Genomic DNA, 25,218 nt, shown 5'->3' with positions numbered 1-25,218 from the left:
TGGCGATGGCCACGGCTGGGTGGCGGTCAGCGGTGGGTAGCCTGGGTAGGGCCCGGGGCTCCCGGCTTCTGTGCTCTGCTGTGCCAGCTCCTGGAGGGGCACGGGAGGACTAGGAGCTCCCTAGGACAAGGCACCTGCCTCCCTGTGCTTCACCTCCTCCTGGAGGGCAGGGCCGGCCACCTTCTGTCGCCCCTGGCTTGCCACCCCAGGGTAGACCAGCTGCCTATTTGAGCAGGAACGCTAAGGGGGAGCCCTATGGAGCCCATCCTAATGGGTGAGCCCAGGGAGTTGAGCAGAGCAGCCTCAGGGCCAGGAACAGGGCAGTGTCCCCCACCCCCAAATTGCTGCCCTGGAAGCTGCAAGCCACAAATCTGAAAGCATCAGTGATACTGATCTGGTATATCCTGGGGTGTGTGTGTATATATATATATATACACACATGTAGATATGTGCTATGGAAGGATGTAAAAGTTTTCAGAGGAACATGCAGAATCAGCTTGAGGTTGAAAGATGGAGACACAAGCATGACCAATGCATCCACAGGCAGCCAGCTTCTGTGTAATTACCATCCTCGTTATGCTACCACCAATGTCATTCAGTGTCATTAGGTTTAACTTTGTTCCCTAGGACTTTCTGATTAATTGGATTACCCAATTAAGCAGGCCACAATTAAAGGGAAGATACTGTCATAAAAGCCTTCATTGTCTAACTTTTTTCCTGTTGAGCAGCTCTGAGTGTTCAATACACCATTAAGAAACTCATCATCCAGTTTCCTCAACAGTGGGTTTTGATTTTTTTCTGGGGTTTTTTTGGTAACATTAGCGTCCATTTGCTGTGAGCTTCATTTCAGGCAGCTCCAACACCGAGTGGGCATTTTGTTTCACAAGGCCCAAGCACAAGTTTACTTTGCAGAGCTATAAACCGCAGTAGGTGGTGTTTAGCAGATGGAGTTTTTCATAGAAGGTGATGGTGAAGAAAAAAACACCCCAACAAACCCTGCACAATATTTTGTTACTGTATAAAGAAAACCCAGATTCTGCACATACTTGGCCACATGCTTTGCTTTAACCATATAGTCAGTGCCAAGCTTCATTTTGATGAATATTTTTTTTGCGTGTCGGTGATGCTAAAGCGACAGCTTGTTTCTCTCCTTCATCCCCGCAGTGGTGCTGGCACAAATGTCAGTCTGTCCCCCAGCATTCCAGGCAAGGGAAACAAATCCCAAATAAAAATTCCTCCACCACCCGCACGGCTATTTGTGGTGCAGAGCCATCCCTGGGTCCCCTCTGCTGCGTGGTTGCACCAGCGTCACCCCAGCACGAGGGAGGTGACGCAGCGAGGAGAGCAGCCAGTGACAGGGAGCAGAAGCTGCCAGCGCTGGCTCCGCGATGTGTGAAATGTCATCACACCCTGAGCTCTTGGCTTTTGGTGAAAAAGCCCTCCTGGGACAAGAGAACCAGTGGCACCGGAGGTATTTACACTGCCTTGGCTGGTAATCTGGGCCTGCTGAGGGCACACTGTTTGTTAAATAAGTGCAAAAAACCAAGGGCCACATTTTCTGCTTTATTATCTCACCTAAATCGGAAAGGCCTAGGCCAGGAGAGAATATGGCCCTTTCAGGAGAAAAAAACTCTCCTTCAAAAGAAAATGAACACATTTTCCCTCCAACTGAGGCCTAAGAAAATCATCGTCAGATCTCTGAGTAGTCCTCCAGAAAAAAAAAAAAAAAAAAGGAATGAAAATATGGTGGCTTTTAGCTAGAAGATGTGAGATGAACAAGTTGGGCTTCCTTTACACAGCAAGTCCAACTTTTTTCCTTTACGTATCACATTCCTCTTCAGAAAAATGGATACTGCCTATAAACCCTGAGAAAAAAAGGAAAAATATGTTTCAGACGGGGTTGAAAACCACGGTCTGAAGGAGTTTCATTGCTGGGTTATTAATCAAAATGTAGTTATGGGGACAAAAGGCATTATTCCTTCAGATTTAAAATAAAATATTCCTACACAAGGCTCCAAGTGCTGGACATCTGATTAATACAGTCAGATCACAGCAGTACTAAAGTGGTCCTGTCACAAGATCTCAGCTGGCCAGATGCCGCAGAGACAGCTTTTCATCCCAAAAAGCAGCCAGCGCTGGCAATCCCAGTCTTTTGGACCTTGCTCAAGGTAAGGCACAGGGAGACGCAGCAGCTGCCTTGCAGAAGGGATCTGCACGGCAGCAACAGGCTCCATGCCTGGAAGAAACACTACAACCTCTGGGCCAGATGCAGCAGTAAAAGCAATACTGAGCTCCTGGCACGTCCTCCTAAAACAGCTTTGGTGCAGCTGTCCTCAACGCTAAGAAAAAAGGCTGCCGTAGCCTTGTTCCCAGTCAGTTAGAGCTCACTCTGGTCCCTCTTCGAAACGCAGGCTCACAGAGGCATGGAAGGATCCCCATTTTTTACAAAGAGGCGCAGCAAGAGGAGACACTGACCCTACCTTCACTGCCTTCACTGACACAGCCAGCTTCTCCCTCCTCTCCCTTGAAACCTCAAGATGGGAACCCATACAAGGACCTATGTATGGTCTCTAACTCTCTCCTGAAGTCTAGCACGTTATAAACTGGGCTACTCCCCACGCAGGCTGCAACGCTTGTCCAAACTAATCCACATCTACATGCAGAAAGTGAAATTCAGGCTTAAAAGATGGAAGCACAGGGCCTCCATCATCACAAGACTAATCGCTTATACAAGTAAAGCCCACAAAGGCTGCATCTCTGATGGGATTAACATGGAGCAGACTGGCTGTCATCAAACATCACCACCCCGTAGGCCCCGGGAAGCTGGAGGAGGGAAGAGCGTGTGGAAGCAAGGAGATGACTCAGAGGGAACCTTTGGTCCCTGCAGAGCTGGTTGTCGGCACAGCAAATCCACATCCACAGCAAAACTTCTCAGTCACCAACTTCCCTAGGCAACAGGCAACTGTGCACAGCTGCTGCCAGGCTCAGATGTTTCCCATTAGCAATGGCCCAGGTGTGTGGGGTTGTTATAAATGTGCCAGGGCAGGCAAAGGGTTGTCTGTAGGGTATCTGGTACCTGCTTGGGGCACCCTCTGCTTTTACAGCTGTATGTAGCATGGGTTCTTTTGCTCTGATTGAGAAATTTAAGGTAGAAAAGGATGAGGGGAGGGCTTGTATGTTGTTCTTCAGGGTTTTATAACTCTATGTGTGATGGGAGTAGTGGATGAAGTACTGGTGGGTGGAGAAGTTGCCTTGGAGGCTTACTGGGAAAGGCAGCGACTTCTGAGTTGTATCTCAAGGTGAAAAGCAGAATCTGTTGTTGTAACATGAACAGTAACTGAACGGATTTGTATTTGCTAATTCTGGGATACTCTTCCTTAACCAATGCCATCAAATGACATCTATGAGTGATAAAGGCTCCTGTGTATGTAAGATCAGGGTGGGGGAGTGCATGCGGTGAGTAGAACTAACATCTCTGATAAGGTAAGGAAGAGGGTGATTAGTCTACCTGTGTAAATAACACCATCTTCTTTCCCTCTAACAAAGCAGGCCAGTGTCAGCTCTGCCTGTTCTGTTTCATATGGTGAAATGGATAAGTGGGACAACAGCAATGAATTTATTCAGCGCCTGGATTTTTCCAGCTGTGGTGAAGAGAGTGAAGACAGAAGCATAAATGAGGAGGATGCCCTGAACTCGAGCCCCCCCAGGAGCAGTGAGTTCCAGAAGTGGCAAGAGAGTAGTCCTCTGCCAGCAACCCCTCAGAGAAAGCTCAGTGAGATTTTCCTGAGCAGGACAAAAGCCTGGGTGAGTCCCACCCTGAATTCTTCCCCAGCGGTGAGCAAAAGCCGGGGCAATCCCGAGACACCGTTGCACATCACCTGGAAAAAGCTGCAGCTGTGTGACACCCCGCACACGCCCAAGGTAATGGCATGTATCATCTCTGTGCCTGAGCAGGCAGGGTCTGCAGCATCACTGCAAGGGTTGGTGAGGGCATCTGTTGTTAGCTCAGTGGAAAGCATTTTTCTGACATTACTGTTGTTAGTGTCTACTCTTCCCTTAGAAACCTGGACCGTGAGCTTCTTCACTATGGAAGGGTTATTCTGTGAGCGTGAATAGAAATCTGTGTGTGGGAGCAAGTGTCTTGACTCTTTCCAAGCTGTTGTCAAAACCATTTAGTTGGTGCTGGGCCAGTCTGACTTAAAAAAACAAACCAAGCAACCATGTGCCTTGTCTGCCCGTGTGCTTGCCACACTCTGCGTAGGGGAGTGAGGATCTGTAGAATATCTATAGGAAGTGCTGGGAGTACTACACTCCCAGAGGGATAAATACATCTCTCCAAGGAGCTCATCATTCCAGGGGGAGCTTGGAGACGGGCAGCTGCCCTGACTGCTCTGTTCAGCACGTTTTTGAATGCAAGTGGGCTTTCCTCTTAAAAGAGAATGTCGAAATGGTGTTGTGGCTGGGGTATTCTTTGTCTGGCAAGTCTGGATTGCCTCCAACCAGCTTGTTGTCCTGTGATGCTGGTTCTCTTTTTGTGTGAATCTGAGCTGCTCAGTGAATTTGGGAAAAGCAGGACTTTGTTCTCAGGGTAGCAAATCCCCTGTGAAAGGGGCAACAAACTTGTGCTTGTGGAAGAAGGTTAGCCCATCTTCCTCTGTGTCACTGTCCTAAAATGTAACTTATGGAGCTAGTTTCTTGGGAGAATGATCCCAGCCCCTATTTTCTGTGCAACTTGTTGTATAGAATATAATACAACTGCTTTTTGTCTTCTGTAAGCACAAGTGGAGACTTGGCACCAGCTTCTCTGTTCCTAGATGACTTCTGTTGTGTGCACTGGCTTCTAGCATTCAAGACTCATAATGAAATGTAGCTCTTTCAGGCCTCTCTTAATACTCCTGCTCTACTGATAGACTGATTGCTCCTTTGCTGAAGTGGTACATAGAAGATCAGTCCTCTTAGTGCTTCTGAACTAGGATTTGACTTCTGTTCCTCTCCAGAAGAGAGGAGGATAATACTATGGCCACATATGACCAACTGTGTGACCACAGTTACTGAGGAATGGCCTGCTGCTCTCTAGGGGAAAGTGGCTCTAAATAGCATCAGTCCAAGAATTTCCTGCAGGGACCCTTTATAAGAAGTTTCCCTGAATCTCATCTGAAAATAGGTGAAAAGTCTAGAATCTCTCCACACCAGGTGGAACTGCTGGTAGCGCAGGGTTCTTCATTGTGTGCTCTTGTGTAGGTAACGTGTTGGCTGGGTGCTTCAAGACATGCTGCCTGTGATTTCTCACCTTGTAGTCCATGAGCAGCAATTGCATTAAATCAACAATTTCTTCTCCTTTGCTGTTTGTGGGAGAAAGGTCTTGGTTTCCAAGCATGTTGCAGAAGATGAGCTCTAAGGGGCCTAAATCAGCTTATAAACATGGATGGGAGCATTGATCTTGGAACATTTGAAGGTGAGAAGCAGGGCCCCATCTAAGTGCTGACAGATGAGTGCTGAAGCCCCAGCTAGGATGAATGGCAGAGAAGGCAGATGACTGTATTTTGTAGACTTATCCAATCTTGGAACAGATTGCTGCAGCTAGTTATGGTAGCTGCCTTACACTGTATGGCAGCAGCTACTCTCAGATGATGTTACAGGAGACAAGTCTGCTTGATTACGAAATAGAGCCCTAGAAGAGCAGATGGGAATTGCATGCGTACAACAGCAGGCTACAATGGTATTTTAGATCCCTTTCTTGACTTGTGGTTAGGACTAGAACATAGCCACAATTCTACAGACCTCCTAGGCTGCTGGGTAAATTGGGCTGGGACTTATACTGCTTTTAATATATACATATGCAGAACTTTTCCATCTGAGAGCAAGGAGATGCAGACCAGAGCTTGAGAAAGTGATCAAGAAGCACTTTCAGGGTCATAGTAAACCAGTAGCTGAACTTCCAAGTATGGTCTAGAAATAGAGGGATGTCTCAGAAGTAGCTATATCCAGAGTGCAGCATCAATTAGGTGGACGTAGGATACCGCATGCAGCTCTAGGGTTTTTATCTTCAAAAACTTTCAATGAGAGAAGGGAGGAGCTCTAGCTATGATCCTGGAGCCATGTCTCCACTCATAAGAGTGAGACCACTGTTGGATCAAAAAGATATAGAAGTATCCTGATCTTCGTGTTAGGGAGAGTTCTGGGTTCTTCAAAGGTTTTTGACTAGAAGAGATGTTAAAAAAAACCCTTCAGACCTTACACCACTCCCTTGAAGCTGAAACAAGTCAAAACCAAACTTATATTTCAAAAAGCTGATGGTACTGAAGGGGTCAAATCATGGAAAGTATGTAGAGTTTTCTGTCTTCAGATCAAGACTGGGTGCTTCTCTGAAGTTATGCTTTACTCAGCCCACGGTTTTGGACTAATAGGTGAAACCCAATGTTCTGTCGTCTTTGGGAACCTGAACTATAGAAGATCCAGAGGTTCCTTCTGAACTTAAGTTTCTGAAACGGTTTTTTCTCCTCAAGGAGAACTGTTTTCTTGTCGCTTTGCCAGTAGCCCTATAAAAATATTTCTACCAACTTCCCCTATACTAATGCTGTTTATTGCTGGGGAACCGAAAGGAAATCTGGGTGATGTTCTATTTTTATGTCCTGACAAACCTGTCCTGACCAAACTGATGCAACAGTCCGTGCTTGGCAGAACTGGATCTTCCATGTTGATGCAACATATGATGCAATTCCTGTGTCTCTGTAGGTGGGAAAGATGAGCAGCTGGCTCCTCTTGAGGACTGTGCTTGCCAAAATGGCTCTGCAGGCCTCATCCAAGTGAGCAGGGAATAGTCTGAAAGGGCTTAGCAAAGACTGTAATACTTTGTGGAAGGAGAAGGAAGCTGCCAGGGCTAAATTAGGGATGCACATTTTTAATGATTCAGCAGTCCTGACGAAGGGAGACGAATTTTTGATTTGCAGGAGAGCAGAGATTTTATACTGACATAGCAATAAAACCATTTTGCTGGCTTATCTGCCATGGTGGTGTGGTTTTTCTTCCTCAATACAGAGCCTGTTATCGAAGACAGCTTTTCCTTCATCTGGGACAAAGGTCCCACCCAAAGGCTTCCGACACCTGAGATTCACTCCTGGTGCTGACTCAGATGACTCTACCCAAGCTTCTCTTGTCAACATTAATCCCTTTACACCAGAGTCATATCGACAAATGCTCGCTCTTCCTAATGGCAAGCGGAAGACCAGAGGAGACCTGTAAGTAAACTACTCTTATTGAAGAGGCTGGAAGGAGACTGTTTAAAAGAGATAAGTAATAATGGAGATGTTTAGTACCTGGACTTATTTGCTAACAATGAATCATCCACTTCTGTAGCATTCACTGGTGCAGAGCAAACATTAGCAGACATATGAAGGTAGTAGAAATATTGAGTTTTATTTAATCATTTCCTTTTTTCAGAAGTGTAAGTGGGGGACTGACGGGTAACCTCAATGCTATGACTAAGAGAAAATCGCGCCCCTCTCTTTCTCAACTATGGGTAGAGTGGAGCTTGATTCAGTTATGCACATATCCACCACTCGGAAGAAATGACGTGTATGTTTGCATGTAATACAGCTTTTAAGATGGGTGCGGGCTACTGCTGACCTGCCAAAGTTCAGGATCTGGTCTGGGTTAACCAAGACACAAACTTAGTCAAATACCTGTGCACGACAATGATGTTCAGGTTCTTTCACAGCTCCAACTGTAACGAATGCTCAGCTGGGTGTCCCCCTTGAAAGCACGGTGGGGGCAGTCCTCTCCTTCACTAGGAGCTTGTTGTGCAAGGTCATCTCCTGCATAGCTTCACCAGTAATAAGGCGGCCAGGAGAGTGATGCCCCTGAATGATGGTACTCTGTCTTGTTGGCAGTACCAGAGTCGGTATGTGGAGGCTTTCTAAATGGAAACAAAGACTTCCTAGCCTGGGACTACAGTCTGAGGCCTCAACTAGAAATGTGCTGTGTATTAATGCTGTACAAAATCCATCTTTAATTAAACTGTAAAGCAAGGTCTGAAGATTGTTTTGAAAAATGTTTTCATTTCAAATCTCAGTTGGATTGCTCCACTGAAATGATACATACAGACTTTCCTAAACTTCTGTTACAGGAGGGATCCTGATCGAAGAAGCCAGATAAAGCAGGAGCTACATACAAAGGTGAGTGTCTGTATTTTCTCCCCCACAGAGAGGATAAGGTGCTTGCAAAGATTGCTTAATAAATTTTATTCTGCTATTGGAGTATAAATCACGGCATCATGACAGAGGATGAATACCTATGACAGAATAATTCCAGGCTGAATGTTTTATGTTAACACTGAGTCAACAAACTCTGAAATGATTCTTATTAAGGGAAACTTGTACTAAAGCAGATCTGAAACTTTGACAAGTAATCCTAAAACTTGTTGATTTTTTTGGTCAGGAGGTCTTGCTAGGAAATATAATATAATTTGGGTTCCTTGGGGGGAACTGTACTGCTATTTTATTGAGTTAGTGTTAATAGTGATTATCTTTGTTTGAAAAAGCAGATGTGTTACTGTTCCTGTGAATCAGTGAACTGGGCGTCTTTGGGTGTGAATGGAACATGGCTTCTATATTGCAGATAATACATGGACCTGCACTACAAAAAGACAAAGACTGAGCTGAACAGCTCTGATGTGGATAAGTACTGAGGGCAGAGTTTCAGTTGCAGTAGTCACAATGGCAAACTTCTGAAGCAAGGCAGCAAATCCTGTACTTTTCTTCAGTAGGAAAATGTCCATCTGGGGAGTTTCTGTGTGCCTTGTGTTCCAAGGGAAGGCCCCCGCCCCCAAACTTGTGTAGCTACAGGACGGCAAGCACTGTCTTACAACTCAAAACCAAGTTCTGTTGCTGACATCTGCGCTTTGCTGGCAAACCTCAGCAGTGGGGTGTGTTGGCCTCGCTGCACAGTGCAGGGTGCAAGGTCTCATGTACCCCCAGCTGTCTGTGTCCCATAGCCATCCTCCTTTTTCCCAGTTTGATCTGGGGGGAAGTTGCTCACCCAGCTGGCTTCTGGAAAGTAAGACAAGCCTGGATTAAATATCTGTGCTCAGATGAGGTAAAAATCTCAATTTTCCTGAACAATCCCGTGAAGGAAGTATCTTGTCTTGTGCAAGTAGGTGGGATTGTGCATTGTAATTGTGAAATAATTAGGCTTACTGGAAGAATAACGGCACCCTCTAGCCGAGGAGACCGGTATTGCAGAAAAACTGGTCTCCATCGAAAAAACCACAGCTGCAGAGTACATCTGCTGCTGGGTAACACCGGGGTTACCACAATTACTGCTTTCCTTAGAAGACAGACTCAAATAACTTGTGACTTGCTGACATATTATTCTGCTTGAGTGCTGATTGGATTGAGTATGTAATATAGATATAAAATTGGGTACTAAGAGGTTATCTTTATTCCCTGAGGTTTTTTAAGATACTGTAAAATGTAGCTGCCTCATGAAATATGACCTGTTCTGAAGGGCTTCCATTTCATATGGGCCACATATTACTGTTTGTGAGGACCAACTATTTACCCCCACCCTTTAAGGTCCCATACCATATGCTACAGCAACCACAGCAGTAGTTTTTGTGGAAACCGCCACGCAATATGAGCCACAGTCCCTGTAAGGGATGTAGAAGGGATGAAGAAAAATCACTTAGTCCACTCTCTTGTTGTTCACTTCATGCTCCACTGCTTATCTCTTCTTTATTTATCTCCCCTGCCAGTAGACATCACTCTACAAGCAGTACCAGCAGCTCCTATTTCCCTAGTGACCATTACTGTAGCAATAACGATGTTCCAGTTGTTCTGCAGGCTTTTAGTCCTTTGTGGAAAAGTGGCTCCTGGTGAGAAATCACTGGCAATACAAACAGATACACTGAGACCTGCTAATCTGCCATTAGTCAACAGCTGGTGCTTCAAACCTGATGAGAGCCTGAACTGATGCAGAATGTCCTTGCTGCAGGCAACCTTAGCTGCCAAAGTAAAGCAGCTCTTACATAGCCAGGGCCTCATTAAGCCAATGCATCAAGCATCTCTTCTGAGCTCAAAATAGGCAATAGCTCATATTTAAACACAAGGTCAGGATGTGAGTCTGGCTAATTTAAAGGCTTCCACCTACCAAGGTTGGTAACGGGTCGTCTTGAGTCTGCAGCAGCTGGGCAAAAGACAGGTATTTCGTTATTGCCTGCTGTTCATCCCTGACTGACTCCATCAGCCATGGGTCTAGGAACTGGGCAGAGCTGCCAAGAGAAGAGATGTAATGGTAGAAACCCAAAGAGGCATAGGCACATACAGCCAATTGACTACAATGCTCCTTAGCTGTAATTTCTACCTCCGTGGCTAGCAAGCCGTGATTTTAAAAAATAAAAACCCAAACCAAAAAATAACTTGGCCAAACCAGGCCAAGATGGCCTTTGTTAGGTGGTCAGAAAAAAACCCACAACATGCCTAAGTGAATGGTAGCAGTTCAAGAACTGGCAGTGCACCTGCACACATGCCTGGATCAACATCCAGAAAGGGAGAGGGAGCAACATGGGTGCTCTGTGAGAGCAAGTGCTGCGCAGCTCTAAAAACATGACAGATGTTGTTATCCAAGTCTTTCAACTCATACTTGTCTCTGCTCTTTTTGTGACCATGTAGAGATATCCTCTGAAAGAGAGCAATATGGTTTCCCGGTACAAGAAGGAGTTCCTGGAACTGGAAAAAATTGGTGTGGGGGAATTTGGCTCTGTCTACAAGTGCATCAAACGCCTCGATGGATGTGTTTACGCCATCAAACGCTCCAAAAGGCCTCTGGCAGGATCCTCGGATGAGTGAGTGTGCTAGCTAGAAACTGCCAGTTGAAATGATGGGCATGTTCTTGGGAGGTGTGATGGGGAAGGAGGGAGTGTGGATCTAAAGGTATCTGAGGGGTGGCATAAGCGAAAACTAGCTGCTGTTGCACTCCCAAGTACCAGTTGGGAGAGTGGGGGAAGTTACCACTTTAGAACTATTGGATATAAATGCCTGAGAGAGGGAAGAAGCCACGTGCATCTCAGAGGGAGATGACAGCTTACCTGAACTCCTTGGGTCCATGCAGCCAGTCCCTTTAAAATAATGTCAAATAGTTCATCTGTGGTATGTCCCTGCCCTGCTGTGTGGCCAGCACTGCTCAAATCTGTGTTGACCAGCTAGTGCTTTCCTGTGTGCTAAAGCAAAGGCTTTGCAGCTGCCTTTGCCTCTTTAACAAAAGACTTGCTCAGTGAGTGGTTTTTTTGACAGCTGCTCAGCACATTTGGGTGAGGACAGGTTTTGCTTCAGCAGCTGTGGGAGTGTCTGTCTGCCAAAACCCAAGAGAAAGTCCTAAACACTCTACTTTCCCTTTCTCAAGCTAGGCTGCAAACCAGGGCTCCTCTCGTGGTCCCAAGCAGGACCCAGGCACGCTGTCACCACTGCTTTTTCTGTGTGTGCTTCTCTAGGCAGCTGGCACTTCGTGAGGTTTACGCTCATGCTGTCCTTGGACATCACCCCCATGTTGTGCGCTACTACTCGGCATGGGCAGAGGATGATCACATGATTATCCAAAATGAACACTGCAATGGTAAGAGCTGTGACACTGTTAAAGGCTGAGATCTCCGGATGGGTGCAGTTACCTTCTTTTGTCTTTAAATATGGGATGGTTTGGCTTACAACAAAGCAAACTGCACTGGGGCTAGAGTTCCATGTTACTGTTACTGTTAGTAACAGTAGTTAGTTACTGTTCCATCCAGTAAGGGCTTATAATATTTAGACAAAGCTCTGAATGGTGCCAATGTCTTATGAGTAGTGAATACCTTCTCATTTGTGGGATTTTAACTGTTCCTCTGTGTTGACTGGCCTGGAAAAGTATTCCCCATGCTGATGCTTAGAGCTGTCTGGAACAGCCCAGGTAAAACCTGATATGAGTGACTCAAGAGCAGCTAACTCAAGTGCCATGTATCTTGGAAACAATCCCTTCTTAATGAAGAGGAGTAGTGATTTGAAGAGTGACTACCTGGTTGAGATGAAGGCATTTTGCATCTTGGCTAGAAGAAAGGGCCCAGCAGCTGCAGAGGAATGCAATTAATAACGAGGGAAACTGTAAATGGGGTGCTGCAGGCAGGGTGGTATGCTTTTACTTGGGTTTGCCCTTGGCCACACCACTGTTAGGGACACATTGGAAAAGACACCTCTGTCTATCAGAGGAGCTGAAGGCAAATACATAGCTCTCCTCTTTCATCTGCTCCTGCAGTCTTGGGGCTCAATGATGAGTGGTGATAGCTGTTTGCAGTAATGACTTCAAATCTGGTGGAGGTAGCCATGAAACGTGGTGATCATTGCTGCAGCATTGATGCATTTCTCGAGTTCTAGTGGATGAACGTCTGAGACTAATCACAGAATCTTCATGGTTGGAAGGGACCTTTGAGATCGAGTCCAACCACAAAAAAAAAACCAAACCACCACACCCACCCACAAACAGACACAAACCAATGATCTCGGGCACTAGAGCATGCCCTGAAGTGCCACGTCTACGCGTTTCTTAAATACCTCCAGGGATGGCAACTCCACCACCTCCCTGGGCAGGCTGTTCCAGTGCCTGGCCACTCTCTCAGTGAAGTAATTCTTCCTGATATCTAATCTAAACCTCCCCTGCCACAACTTTAGAGCATTTCCTCTGGTCCTGTCATTATTCACTTGGGAGAAGAGGCCAACACCCACCTCCCTACAACCTCCTTTCAGGTAGTTGTAGAGGTGTAGTTGTAATGGTGAAAAGCAGGCTGATGCAGAGAGAGGCCATGGTATTCGCTAGTCCTAAAATAGCCAGAGTGCTTTAATGGTGACCTATAAAACTCGGTTTCTGTGTCAAATGTTACATTCTTCAATCAAAAATCTGCTAGTGGGAGCTTAATTTCCTTGCTCCACCATTCATATACCTGTTTTCCGCCTGCAAGCATGGCAAAAGTAATTAACTTTTCCACTGTTACCTTGCAGCAGTGTCAGCATCACTACCAGGTCAGCCACCCTTGGTGCTGTAGGTAGAACTGCAGTTGCTCAGTCCTTGGCAAGCAAAGGCGAGCGCGCTCTGAGGCAATGGAAAGGCTTAAGCCAACTGTGGATGTCTAAGTTTGATCACTGGAGCATATATAGCTGGTCTGGCTGGGGTTTGTCACTAGCAAGCCTGCAAGTGCTCTGGGCAATAGTTCCTATGAAGCTATTTCAAACATGCTCCTCCATAAAATCTTTGTCAGGTGTCAGACTGACTGTTTTCACCTAGGTGGGAGTCTCCAAGATGCGCTGCTGGAAAATGCAAAGCTTGGCCAGTATTTCCCAGAAGCAGAGCTGAAAGAAATATTGTTACAAGTCTCCATGGGGCTAAAATACATCCACAACTCTGGCCTTGTGCACCTGGATATCAAACCTAGTAAGTATAGTGCTAGTATGTTCTTTGTGGCGGGTCCTCCAAGTGACCCTCCAGGGGTATGACCTGTAATAGGTCCTCCTGACTGGACCTACTACAGTGCTTCAGAGGAAAGAGGATCTTGGCCTAAAAGGTGAATATCTTGTGGTTGGTTTTGGTTTTGTTTTTTTTAATCTTGCCACTACTGCTGCTCTAAACCTGAGCCTTCTCTGGTAGTTGGCAGCATTTTACTTCTGTCTCATGATCTTCGTAATCCTAGCTCATGGGAATTGCTTTCATACTGGTGGAGCAAGTACAGCTGCAAACGAAGATGGGGACTTCCTTATTTGCTGCTGTCTTGTTGCACAACACTTGACCTTTCTTTGTGAGAGCTGGAGTGAGAAGTGAATATTTATTGTACCTACCCTGAGGGATTAGGTTCCTGCAAAAAATAGTAACAAGCTTTCCTCTCTGCAGTTGAGGAAGGGCACCCCCAGGGCAATGCTTCCCCACACACAGTCACACAGTTACACCCTTACAGTGGAGCTCCTTTTTTTTTTTTTTTTTTTTTTCCCCTGCTGAAATCAGGCTTCTAGCTTGGAGGGGCAGAAAAGCTGATTGTACCAGGGATATTTTATGCACAAGATACAACTGTCTTCTGTCAGCTGTATTGCTGAATGCGTGAGCTGGGTGGGAAGTGTGTGTGTAGCTTCTCTGGCTGCAAAGATTAACTAACTTGACAAAGCTGTCAGGCTGCTGCAGTCTGGCTACTGATACCACACTACTGCTAAACTTTGCTGTCTTGCAGGTAATATCTTCATCTGTCACAAGCTGGCAGTTGCGAGCCCTGCTGGGCAGGAAGAGAGTGACAGTGAAGATGAATTCTCTTCTGGTGTGGTGTATAAGATTGGTAGGTTTTAACCCACTTTACAGCTGGCTTGAGATTAGGGCTGCTCATTACTGCTTGATGTTGCTCTCTCCTGCTGGGTGAAGAGATTTGTGTACAAAACTAATCGCCTAGTCCTGAATGCCTCTGCTACTTACCAGAATTAATTCCTCTAAGGAGACAAGTCCCGGAAAACTCATGTTCTTGTTTCCAAGCCCAGATTCCTGAGTAGAAGCAGGCTTGCTCTCTTACTTAGTATTGCCTGACTGCTCAGTTGGAGCCTATAAAATGCAGGTTTTTATTGATGGAGGAGATGTACATCAGTTTGCTCCATTAGTTGCTTGTTCTTTGCCTCAGGTGACCTTGGCCATGTGACATCAATAACAAACCCCCAGGTGGAGGAAGGAGACAGGCGGTTTTTGGCCAATGAGATTTTGCAAGAGGTACAGCTGCTGGTGGGGTGATGGGGAGAACAGGGTGGTGAGCAAGAAGGGAGAGATCAACTGGTGTGAAATCATTAGTCTGGCATATTCCTTGCCCCATCTCCTCTTCCTTGTGTCTGGTCTGGCTGTGAAATCAGCAAAATTAACACTTTATTAAGAATAGTATAGGCATAGGTCTTGTCATGTAAATATTTAATGTACTTCATAAATAACTTTAGACAACTATTCTACCTGTGAGGGATGAATAGGACAAAACCTTTACAAGTTCGGAGACATTTTGTGTTACAAAATGTGAGATGTGATCACTGAGGAATACATAGACCCAGACAAATGCCCTGTACAACAAACACTGCTCAAGTAGGGTGAAGAGGTGGGAGGCACAACACACCTCTTAAACTGGCTGCAGTTTTGCCACTCTGGCTGGTGAACAAAAAAGGGAATCTGTACGTAACAACCAGCTTAGGTGTGTTCATCAGCTGGGGTATTTGAGTGACAGTATCTTTTTGTGCTGTGAGTGGATTTAGGAACTGTTAGGTCAACGTACCACATGCAGTCTTTAGTTTGTTGGGCATAGCTAGCTTATTGCCTTCTGGTGGGGGCTGGAGGCACACGTTTGTTAGGCTGCCTTCTGGGTTTGCTGCAGTGATCCTAATGTGGGCTGCAAGCCCCTCATGACTGGGTGAGAGCCAACATGCTATTACTTACCAATACCACCTGCTATCGATCTTTTTATCCTAAAGAGGAGAAGGCAGCTAACTGGGATGGTGTAGGCAATGTCATACATGTATTTGTCTGGCTGTTTCTTTTTGAGCTGCTATCCCAACCCACCTTCCTCTGTTCAGTACAGCAAGATGTTTCCCTTTCTAGAACTGTTTATCTTCTCTCTATAGCAATACTGCTATTTGCCGAAGGCAGACATCTTTGCCCTGGCACTCACAGTAGCTCTCGCAGCTGGCTCGGCACCGCTGCCTCACAACGGGGCCATGTGGCACCACATCCGCAAAGGCAATATCCCACCGATCCCCCAGAAGCTTCCTCATCGCTTACTTGAACTCCTCAAGGTGAGGAAGTAGTCTTAACAGGATGGAGGCTTTTCCAGTTGGCACGTGACAGAGGGAGCGTTAAACCCTGAACTCCTTTGCCATCTAGCTCATGATCCATCCTGACCCAGTGGAAAGACCTTCTGCCACAGCGCTCACTAAACATCCAGTTCTCCGTCCTTCACGTGGAAAAGCTGTGCAGCTCCAGAAGCAGCTCAATGTGGAGAAGTGCAAGACTGCCATGCTGGAAAGGTGGGGCTGGCTTGGGTATGAAGGGGAGAAGACATGAGCACAGGAAGTGCTGGTCACCAGGTTTGGGTGTAGGGTGGTAGTGTTGGGAGACCCCACTCAGCTCTTGTGCCTGCAGCTGGGAGGGTGATGGGGCTGTAGGGGGACTTGGAGTGCCTGAGCAGCTGTGGTTCACTTCTGGCTTTGAAGAGCTGGCTAAATTAGAGCAGTGAACTTGCATGCTTATTGCAATCACTGGTGATGGAAAATACTGATACAATATGCAGCCAGGGAGCAGATGAGGAATTGATACTGCACTGAGATAGTGGTCTAGCACAGAAGGAAGAGAAGTACCAGGTGGTGGCAGACATCCTCCTTCCCCTTGCTCCCTCTCACTGCTGTTGGCAGCAATTTTTTGAGGTGCTGGGACCTAGGAGCTGCCCCACTGCCCCTCTTAGTGCAATAGTCAGCTGTGGAATAGGTTTTCCATGTAGACAGAGTGTATGCTCTAGGAGAGCAGCAACCATCGGGGAAAAAGGCAAAGCAGCACGTGCCTTTATTAGGTGTTTGTGCTGCAAAAGATGGCACTGATCTAAGTTCCAACACTCACAAATATCTGAAACAATGGGAGAAAAACTGAGCCTAGGGATTCTTCATACTGGTGCCAGTCTAGGTATGTGTTGCTGACCTGATGCATAGTTTTCTTCTGGTAGACCTTCAAAGCCGACGTATTTTGAAGTAGAAACCCTAGCAAAGCCTACAGTAATGTCCATGTCACTCTTGGGGGGTCAAAAGTCACCGCTTTCCAGCAATGCTGGAGTACGGCAGTAACCTTCTTGTGCAAGGTTGTTCAGAGCTTTCTTCTGTAGCTGATGGGGGATTCACGCATGACATGATTTTCTTCCTCTCCTCTTCCTTCTGTCTCCCCCCTGCAGGGAACTCAAAGCAGCCCGTCTTGCCCAGACCCTCATGAAGGACCAGCCCTTAGGAAGTGCCAAGTTGCAAGAGTCTGAAACCTCTTCTAAGCAGAAGCGCCTGGTGGGAGGGAAGAGTTGTCGCTCATTTAGCTTCACTTTGGGTTACTGAACTTCAGTGTTGTCCAAAAAGCTCTGGCTGCTGAATGGCCCTGTGAAAGCAGAGGGTTTGCACAGACTAATGCCCCATTTTAGCTCTCCCTGTCTTGTAGTTTTGTGGTTTTTTGTTCCCTCCTTGGTTATGATGAGGTGTTGGCTGAGGGAAGAATGACTAGCTTACATGTGTCAGATCATGGGATTCGGGATTATTGTCCTCAGTCTTTTACCTGTTTAATTTCTTGTGTAACTGGTCTTGCTCTAGACTCACTCTGTCTGCCATACTAGGGAAAGGATGGCATTTCCTCTACTCGCTTCCCTCTTTTAGTCAGGCCCCATTATTGATGGTGTCTTTGTGGTCTTAACACTCTGGCCACCTGTGTATCTTTTAAAGGGGAGACAGTGGCTGTACATGGAGATGACATCTACAGCTGGGCCCTCCTGGAAGTGAGGAGGTGGAGACTATGGTAGACTGTTTTAAGGACACATCAGGAGACAGACTGGTTCCATAGCAGTCCTGGTGGACTTGGGATGCAACTGGAGTGGCATTTCATTGAGAGGGACAAAGAGCAAAAGGAAACACTTTTGAGTTATGGGGGCCTTATTTGTGGGAGTTGAAAGAGCACTTCCTTCCCTTAACTGGTCCCTGATGCCAGACTAGTTTTATGCTGATCCGAAGGACTCCTTGCTTAAAGTATGTGTGGTGGTGGGGAATGACTGTTGCACTGGGAGGTGGCTCTGTGTGCCTGTTCACCTTCCAGTATCCTACACAGGCGCAACTGCCTGAATGCTGTGGCCTTTCAGCAAAGATAAGGGAAATCAGAAAGGGCTTGTCAAGTTGTTGTGAGGTTTTTTTAGAGTTGCCCGTGTGTGTATATATTTTATATGTATTAAATCTCACCACGCCCCCACTTTGTGTAGCTTTTGGAATCTGGGTGGGCTGTGTGTCCGGCTGTGCTCGTTGGACGCGAAGGTTGCACCGTTACCAGGGAGAGTGTGAAGTTGGTAACTCGGGTATTTTCGGGTTTTACTGGTTTGTCTTCAAGTGCTGGTTTTTAAACTGTTAGCTCCAACCCTTTGAGAAGTGAAACGTGCAAATAAAGATTTTAATCCTTTTACTTATGACAGAGTGACTTTCTCTTTTTTTTTTTTCTTCATCTTTGGGCCTCCTTCCCTGCCACCTGGGAGACCTCGACCCCCCATGGGGGAAAGCGTGGCCGTGGATGGCTGGGGCCGGCGCTGGCGGCCGTAGGCTCCCCACTCCTTGCCCCTCAGAAGGTTCTGCCGTGCCCGCCATCCTTCCCCGAGGAGGCCGGGAACCTCCAGCAGGGAGAGCGGGTCGCGTTTCCGCCCGGAACCCTCTTCGCGCGGGACCCGCCGCTTCCCTTTCCGCTTCCGGAGGGCTGCGGGCGCTGCGGCGGGAGAGGTGCTGAGGGCGGGGGGGTCGGCGGGACCGTCGGGCCGGGGAGGGCCGGGTATTGGCGGCGGGACGAGCCGGGTCGGGTCTCCCTCCGGCGCTGCTTCAACCCCGCTTTTCTCTCCGCAGGCGCGGCGGCGGGATGTTGCGGCGACCGGTGTGGCAGGTAGGGGCCGTCTGAGGGGAGGCCGGGGCCGTGGGTGGTGGCGCTCGGGGCGGCCCCGGCGGAGGTCGGCCCCGACTCGACGTCCCCAGGAGGGGGCGGGGGGAGGCTCGTAGTAACTTTCTCGTCACGGAAGCTGGTTTTCACCGCCGTCCCCGGTCGCATCGCGGTACCGTGCGGGGGTGACCGAGGGTCCCGGCCTCGGCCCTCCGTTAGGCGGGCTGTGAGGGCCGGAGGAGCGCTCCCGGGCCGTCGCAGAGCCTGGGGCTGCGCTGCCCACCGGCGGCTTTTCCTGCACCGACCACTTGCAGCTGCTGGTGCCTTCACCCCAGCGCTGAATCTGAACCCCTGAAGAAAAGAAGGAGGTTCTGTTTGCGCTTGAACTCTACAAGAAAACCAATGCTGCACCTTAGCTGCTGAAAAAAATGATGTATTGAAAGATGCGGCTTGTGCATGGAATGAACCTCAGGTGATTTGCGTGTACATCAGGGAACCACGCAGACGTGCCAAAGAGCTTTCGGTTTCCAAGTTGCGTTTCCTCTGGCTTAGCTCCTCTGTTCAACCCAGGACTGTCAGTCCCGCCTGCTTTAAAGTTTTGCAGCAACTTGTTATAGGCAATGAGCTTTTCTTCCAGTTCCTGTGCGTGGGCCTCTTGCAGAGGTATTCTTGGGTTTTGCTTTTCTCCTCCTTTCTTCTAGGACACGGGATTTGCCAGCATCAAGTCAGTTCCTTTTCTTTTTCTCGCTCGCATTTAGCTGCAGCGCTCAGGTTTTTGTGGCCTTGATGTGCTGTTTGCTTGGGAACGAGGGGTTATCAGTGCATCGTCCTTCTCACGGCAGTGGATAGATGTGCATTTTGGGCGCATCTTGTTAATCGCTGAAGTGAGGCAGAACTATCAAAACTGTGTTTGGTTCCAAAAGCCAAAGCCCAACTAACTAAACAGCCTCTCTGCTTCAAACCTCACCCCCCTCCTATTACGTGTTACAGAAAAATGGTAGTTGCTGCATGTCCCAAAAATAATTGCTGGAGATGTACCTTTGGGCTGTGCTTTTTCCTCAGCAGCTTTTTAACCCCACTTAAAGCAAATATTTTTTGAATTAATCCTATTGGCTTCCTTGAGCTGAATAGATTTTTTTTCCTCAGTCCCCCTGTTAGTTACTGGAAAAGAACATACTTGCAAGACCTCTGTAAGTTTTTGGAAAACGAGGTGCAAAGGGCACGTGAACGCTGTTCATGTTTTGTGTCTTGGAAATTAACATCTGTCTGTTCCTTCAGGTGCTTCGCCAGTTTGTAAGACATGACTCTGATACGGTCACCTCATTGGTGCTCGAAAGATGTAAGTAGATCCTGAGATGAAACTTAGCTGTTACTCTTTGTGATTTTTATCTCGTTTTTAGAGTGGCTGAAATATGCCAGGGGAGAAACAGATGGGAATGGTAGCCCCTGAATGCAATAACTAAGGATGTGTTGTTTCAAACAGGCTCTTAAGTAGTTTCCTATCTGTTTTTTCTCAAGTCAAGCAGCCCTTAAGGGGAGAAGAAAAAAAGCCCTGGCGTGGAGTACAACCTGTAAAAGGCAGGCGGTCGTGCGTTATCAACGGCAGTGAATCGGATACGCTGTTGTCATGTTTTCTAATACCTGCCTTTAGGTGGTTCATGTGCTTGTTTCTCAGACTCCCATGCACCTGGGGGACTTGTTTGGGTGCTGCTGCCGCCCCAGCATGATATGCTCCAGGTGCATGCTTCGGGCTTTACCGTTCAGTTCACTAGGCTGCCCAGAGAGGTGGTGCAGTCTCCATCTCTGGAGACATTCAAAACCCGCCTGGACACATTCCTGTGCAACCTGCTTTCAGTGGGCCTGATTTGGCAGGGGGGTTGGGCTAGATGATCTCCAGAGGTCCCTTCCAACCCCATATCATTCTGCGATTCACGTACCCATTGTGCAAAAGCGATGCTTCTCCGACCTCCTCAAGTTGTCCTTCAACAAGGAAAAGGAATAAATTGTGTCCACCTAGTCCTGGTACCTGTGTAAAAAAAAATAGTGACCCTCTAATTCAGAGGATGGGGTGTAATAATGCAGCTTTGTTCTTTTAAAGGTATTGTTTTAAGGACAAAGCAATGCAGTGCTACAGTTTTATCATAATGAAAAAAATAAGAGTCAAGATAAATGCAGAATAGTCTCAAGTGACATATGGATGTCTGTGAAAAAGATGACAAGGGAATAGGAAGAATAAAGAACCTTTAGCTTTCTAAATGAGCTTATTCAGAATGTGGTGGTAACAATAGTACAGGCACTGTCAGACATCTGCAGGGCCTGAATAAGCCAAGAGTCACAAGAGCTGGAAGAGTGGTCAGGAGGTGCAGAAAGTCATTGTTCTGGCCCTTGAAAAAGATACCAACTTATGACTTGCCTTAGAAGCAACTTGACTTAGAAGCATCATGATCATAGATTCACCTGTGTATGTGTTTACCCTCTTGCGTTTCAGCCATGAATCGTGTTCAGTTACTTGGTCGGGTTGGACAGGACCCTGTGATGAGGCAAGTGGAGGGAAAAAACCCTGTTACCATATTTTCTCTTGCAACCAATGAGATGTGGCGAACAGGGGACAGTGAGTTAAACCAGGGAGGTGAGTCTACAACAAGCAACGTACTTTTCATAATTTGTGAACAACCTCGTGTTGAAACTAATTTTTGAGGCTTGCATCAAAAAGAGGATTTGGCATCCAACTTTGTTATTTTTATGTATTTTAGGTGATATCAGTCAGAAGACGACATGGCACAGGATCTCTGTCTTCAGACCAGGCCTCAGGGATATTACATATCAGTATGTGAAGAAGGGGTAAGTGAATCACAAATGTGGCTGAGGATTTAACGCCTTAATAATTGATTGATATAATAATTATGGTGACCAGGAACTATACTAAGTTAGAAGTGCCATAAAATAAGTTAGTAGACATGCTACAAAAAAGCGGGGCAAAAGCCTGTGTAGAGTCAGGAGAAAACAGCAGCACAGTTGTCTGACCAGAACCAAATTGTTCATTTTTTCAGTTCTCGAATCTATGTTGAAGGGAAGATAGACTACGGTGAATATACAGATAAAAACAATGTGAGGCGGCAGGCCACAACAATTATAGCAGGTAAGGAACATCATACCAAGGCCTACCTTGCCCTTTTGAAATGGAGAGGGGGTTGAGGACCTTTGAAATAGAGCTTGGTTTGTCTTCATCCTCAGTATCCACACTTGGGGACTTTGAGAGAATGAATAGGCTGTACCACTAGATGTCCTCTGGCACTGCTCATGAAGACACAGAAAATGAGAGCATATAGTTGCAAACCATTGCACGGTTTGCTCACACAAACCAGTTGGTGCAGCAGGTAGTTAACTGTGTGTTTTGAGAACACTGGTGCGTAATGCTTCAGGTCAGGCAGATTCCTTTTCTAAGCCAAGTAGATAGAGTTTTAGTAGCTTTGTCTCGGTGTGGCAGGAAATTTCTTCTTCCTGTTTAAGACTGGAGGCTTCACCAACTTTAAGGACCTGTGTTTGTGAAAGATGTTTTATGTGGGTCTGACTCAATGGAGAATTTAGAGAGACTTCAGCCTGGTAGTCAGTCAGGGTAAGAAGAGCACAGAATGGAGAGGGAGTAGTCTTGTCCCTTGGGTAGACACAATGAAAGAGAGAACTGGCAAAATCAACTTTTTCCTCCGGCCTTTAAATAGTGTTAGCATCCTATGTCTTTACTGTGGGGAGAGCCACTATCTTGTGGCTTTTGAGGGAGGGCTAAAATAATTGGGTAGTAGAGCAAACATTTCTGTTATACAAGTATATCTAAAAAAACTGGGCCAGAGGAGAAGGGGAAAAAAAAAAACAAACGCCAAACCCAATCACAATTCTGGATGTTTCTGCTGTGCAGCCTCTTTAAAAGAATAATAATCAAACTTCCACATGAGCGGTTCAGCCAGCAGTGCTGTAGGTTGCTGTTCATAAATAGCTGGAGGGGAGAAGCAAGTATCTCTTTTTAATTAGTATTTATCCTAACTATTTTTTCTTCATGTTCAATATCCCCAGTCTTAAGATGCTTTAGAAATTACTGAGCCTTGATGAAATACAGGCTTCCTATAGTCCCGTAGGCTGATGTGCGTACTGAAAATGGCAAAATAAAAAGAAAATAAGCTGTAACTGATGGAGATAATAGTCAAAGAATTAAACTGTTATTTTAAAATGTTTCTGGTATCTTTGGCTGTTCAGCAGTTTTTCATCAGGTTTAGCACACTTGTTTCATAGCATATACAGTCACCTGGAATTGTCAGCTTTCTGGGGAGATGGAGCAAGAGCCCTGTATCGGACACTTTTATTTTATGAACAATTCTGTTCCAAAATACATGTCTTTGCAGCTTATTTTGACACAAATAGGTTGTCTTTGTGGGTGTGCAGGCTTGCAATGGGGCAAAACAATTTTGAAGATTAAATTTTCTTTATTTCTTTTCAGATAATGTAATTTTTCTGAGTGATGGTGGTGCGAAGGACAGGGCATGAAGTTGTTAGCACTTGGATCCCAGGCCATTTCATTCCTTTTGTTTTACAGTGCTTCGTAATTCTGTAATCATGTATATTGCTGTAGTTTCTTTAAAATAAATAAAATGTTTGATACCTGTAGGGTATCTGTGTGTATTTTGTTTTGTTTTCCTGTATTCTTGTGGGGCCTGACAGTGTAATTGTCTCTCACTGTTAACATCCTTCCTCCATTCTATAGGTGTCATTCTCCATTTTTCCTTAAGTAAGTTAATTAGGCAGTAAGTTTAAAGCAGAGCCGTTGGCCTCAACTTGGGCTGAGGTTGAAGTTTCTGTTGCAGGCCAGGAGAAGGGCTTCTGTGCATTTGGGTTTGCCCCTCCGCTGATTGCAGCATTTGATGAAATCGGGTGTTGTCTTTCACCAAACCCTGGTTTGGTCATGTGCTTAGGTCTTCACTAGTGTGGCATTTGACATATGACAACTTTATGATGACACCACCATTCTCATCCCAGTACCTTGTCAGGGTGCTGTGCCTGTCGTTTGCCATCAGGAGGAGCTGGAGGAACAACTGCCTAGGCTCTTCCTTCTGAGAGACCTGCAGCAGCCTGTGAAAAACATTCCTGATCCAGGATTCTCAGTTAATGTGGGAGTGGCATTTGTTTCGCTTTACCTTTGTTTTATTGTCAGAAAGAACTGAGAATTATCAGTATTGTAAGGAAAAAATCGCATGACTAAGAGGTGTTTCATTTTATTAGATGGAGAAGTGGTGAAATTCCCACTGTAATACAGCGTGATGTGAACAGGGAAAGAAGAACGATAGAGGTGACAATTTCCTGCCTTCAAAGTTGGTGGGATTTTGTATCTCGTCTCTTTCTGAGCCCAATACAGAGCATGCTTATTTATAGTTTTTGCAGCTCATCCTCCTACAAAATTATGATCTTGTTTATGTTTCTCTCTGTGAGTTTGTCAGTACTACCAAAAACTTCAATTCTTTCAGTTCAGCATTTATTTCTTGTTGAAGTTAATGCTTTAAGTAGTAGTAATTAGCGCCCCTCTCACTGGCATACTGTGGTGTTAGATGTACTGGAAATACTCAGCTACATAAATGGGTTGTTACCCACAGCAGATTGTGGTATCTTTTTAAATAGGAAGATCTGACTTTTAGTTCGCCTAACTCCTCCTTGTTCAATCTGAGCCCGCTGTACTGCTGGGAAAAGTTGTGACGGTGCATTTCTATAGTCGTGATCCAAATACAGTTGGTGTTTGGTCCATACAAACGTTTCCTGTTAGCTGAAGGCTGGGATTTGTCTTAAGCTTTCTGCGTATCTAGGAGGCCTCGAGTGAACGTGCTGGGCCTCTGTTCGCTCAGTGGTTACCTCCTCTTCTGCGCTCTGCGGTGGTGGTGGAGCTCAGTGCAGCTTGTGACGGTGTCTGCTTTGGAGCTTAGGAACTGGTTGCCAGTTCCAAACTCGGAGTAGAGGTGGCAGCGATGGTTCCCTTCACTGCTGCATGTGCCCTCTCAGTGGCTGCTGAATGGCTCATGACAATCTCTGCCCTTGGCTCAGGCTGGGCACAGAGCTGAGCTAGCACAAGGTACAGGATCAGGTGCCAACAAAGAAAATATTTGCTCAAGAACTTTCAACTTTTTCTTGCTTTTCCGGTTGTTCTATTTAAAGTCGCTGGTATGCTTTTAAAGATTGACTGGCTACAAAGACAGCACGTATCTACTTTGAGAACACACTCTTTGAAAAGCGGTGCAGTATCTTGAGTGCTCATCGCAATTTTGCATTAGGGTAGATTTTCACAAATGATTCTGCATTAGCAATGGACATAGTTACAGCAAAAATAACCAGTGGCAGAGGTGTGTTGTGCGTTCACCTCTTAGGTCTGCTTTGCTGCTATGGGACAAAGTTAATCTGTAACTAAGTAATTCTTGTTACGAAAAAATCAAGTGTTGTTATGAGAAAGTCGGCATTCCCATAGCATCTGGGTTGGGGTTTCTTGCTCTGTGAGGAACTGTTAAAGAATGGAAGTGGTAT

The 25,218-nt window shown here is 46.2% G+C and overlaps 1 protein-coding gene across 2 annotated transcripts; it reads left to right on the top strand.

The window, feature by feature from the left end:
- The first annotated feature begins 3,588 nt into the window (after window positions 1-3,588).
- Window positions 3,589-23,336, top strand: LOC141479022 (single-stranded DNA-binding protein, mitochondrial). 2 transcript variants are annotated; one of them, XM_074167993.1, is made up of 16 exons: window positions 3,589-3,921; window positions 7,039-7,238; window positions 8,126-8,174; window positions 10,668-10,840; window positions 11,486-11,607; window positions 13,300-13,446; window positions 14,231-14,332; window positions 14,666-14,751; window positions 15,642-15,812; window positions 15,901-16,043; window positions 18,636-18,672; window positions 19,945-20,005; window positions 21,155-21,295; window positions 21,420-21,507; window positions 21,717-21,805; window positions 23,156-23,336. In XM_074167993.1, exons 1-16 carry the CDS (start codon window positions 3,589-3,591, stop codon window positions 23,200-23,202), a joined length of 1,989 nt encoding a protein of 662 aa, XP_074024094.1. In that variant the 3' UTR covers window positions 23,203-23,336. The 2 variants fall into 2 exon arrangements, with proteins under 2 accessions (XP_074024094.1, XP_074024095.1); XM_074167994.1 differs by lacking the exons at window positions 3,589-3,921; window positions 7,039-7,238; window positions 8,126-8,174; ... (5 more) ...; window positions 15,642-15,812; window positions 15,901-16,043 and adding an exon at window positions 18,485-18,515.
- The last annotated feature ends 1,882 nt before the right edge of the window (window positions 23,337-25,218 follow it).

Source organism: Numenius arquata, chromosome 2 (assembly GCF_964106895.1).
Source record: "Numenius arquata chromosome 2, bNumArq3.hap1.1, whole genome shotgun sequence".
NCBI classification, from domain to species: Eukaryota; Metazoa; Chordata; class Aves; order Charadriiformes; family Scolopacidae; genus Numenius; species Numenius arquata.
The sequence above is the reverse complement of the archived record's forward strand: the minus strand, read 5'-3'. Positions and strand labels throughout refer to the sequence as shown.

Excerpts from the sequence above, each read along its gene's own strand:
- LOC141479022 (XM_074167993.1), top strand. The coding sequence starts at position 3,589 with ATGGATAAGTGGGACAACAGCAATGAATTTATTCAGCGCCTGGATTTT. Across the intron at positions 14,333-14,665 it reads TGGTGTGGTGTATAAGATTG|GTGACCTTGGCCATGTGACA; the intron begins GTAGGTTTTAAC and ends TCTTTGCCTCAG. Across the intron at positions 21,296-21,419 it reads CAGTGAGTTAAACCAGGGAG|GTGATATCAGTCAGAAGACG; the intron begins GTGAGTCTACAA and ends TATGTATTTTAG.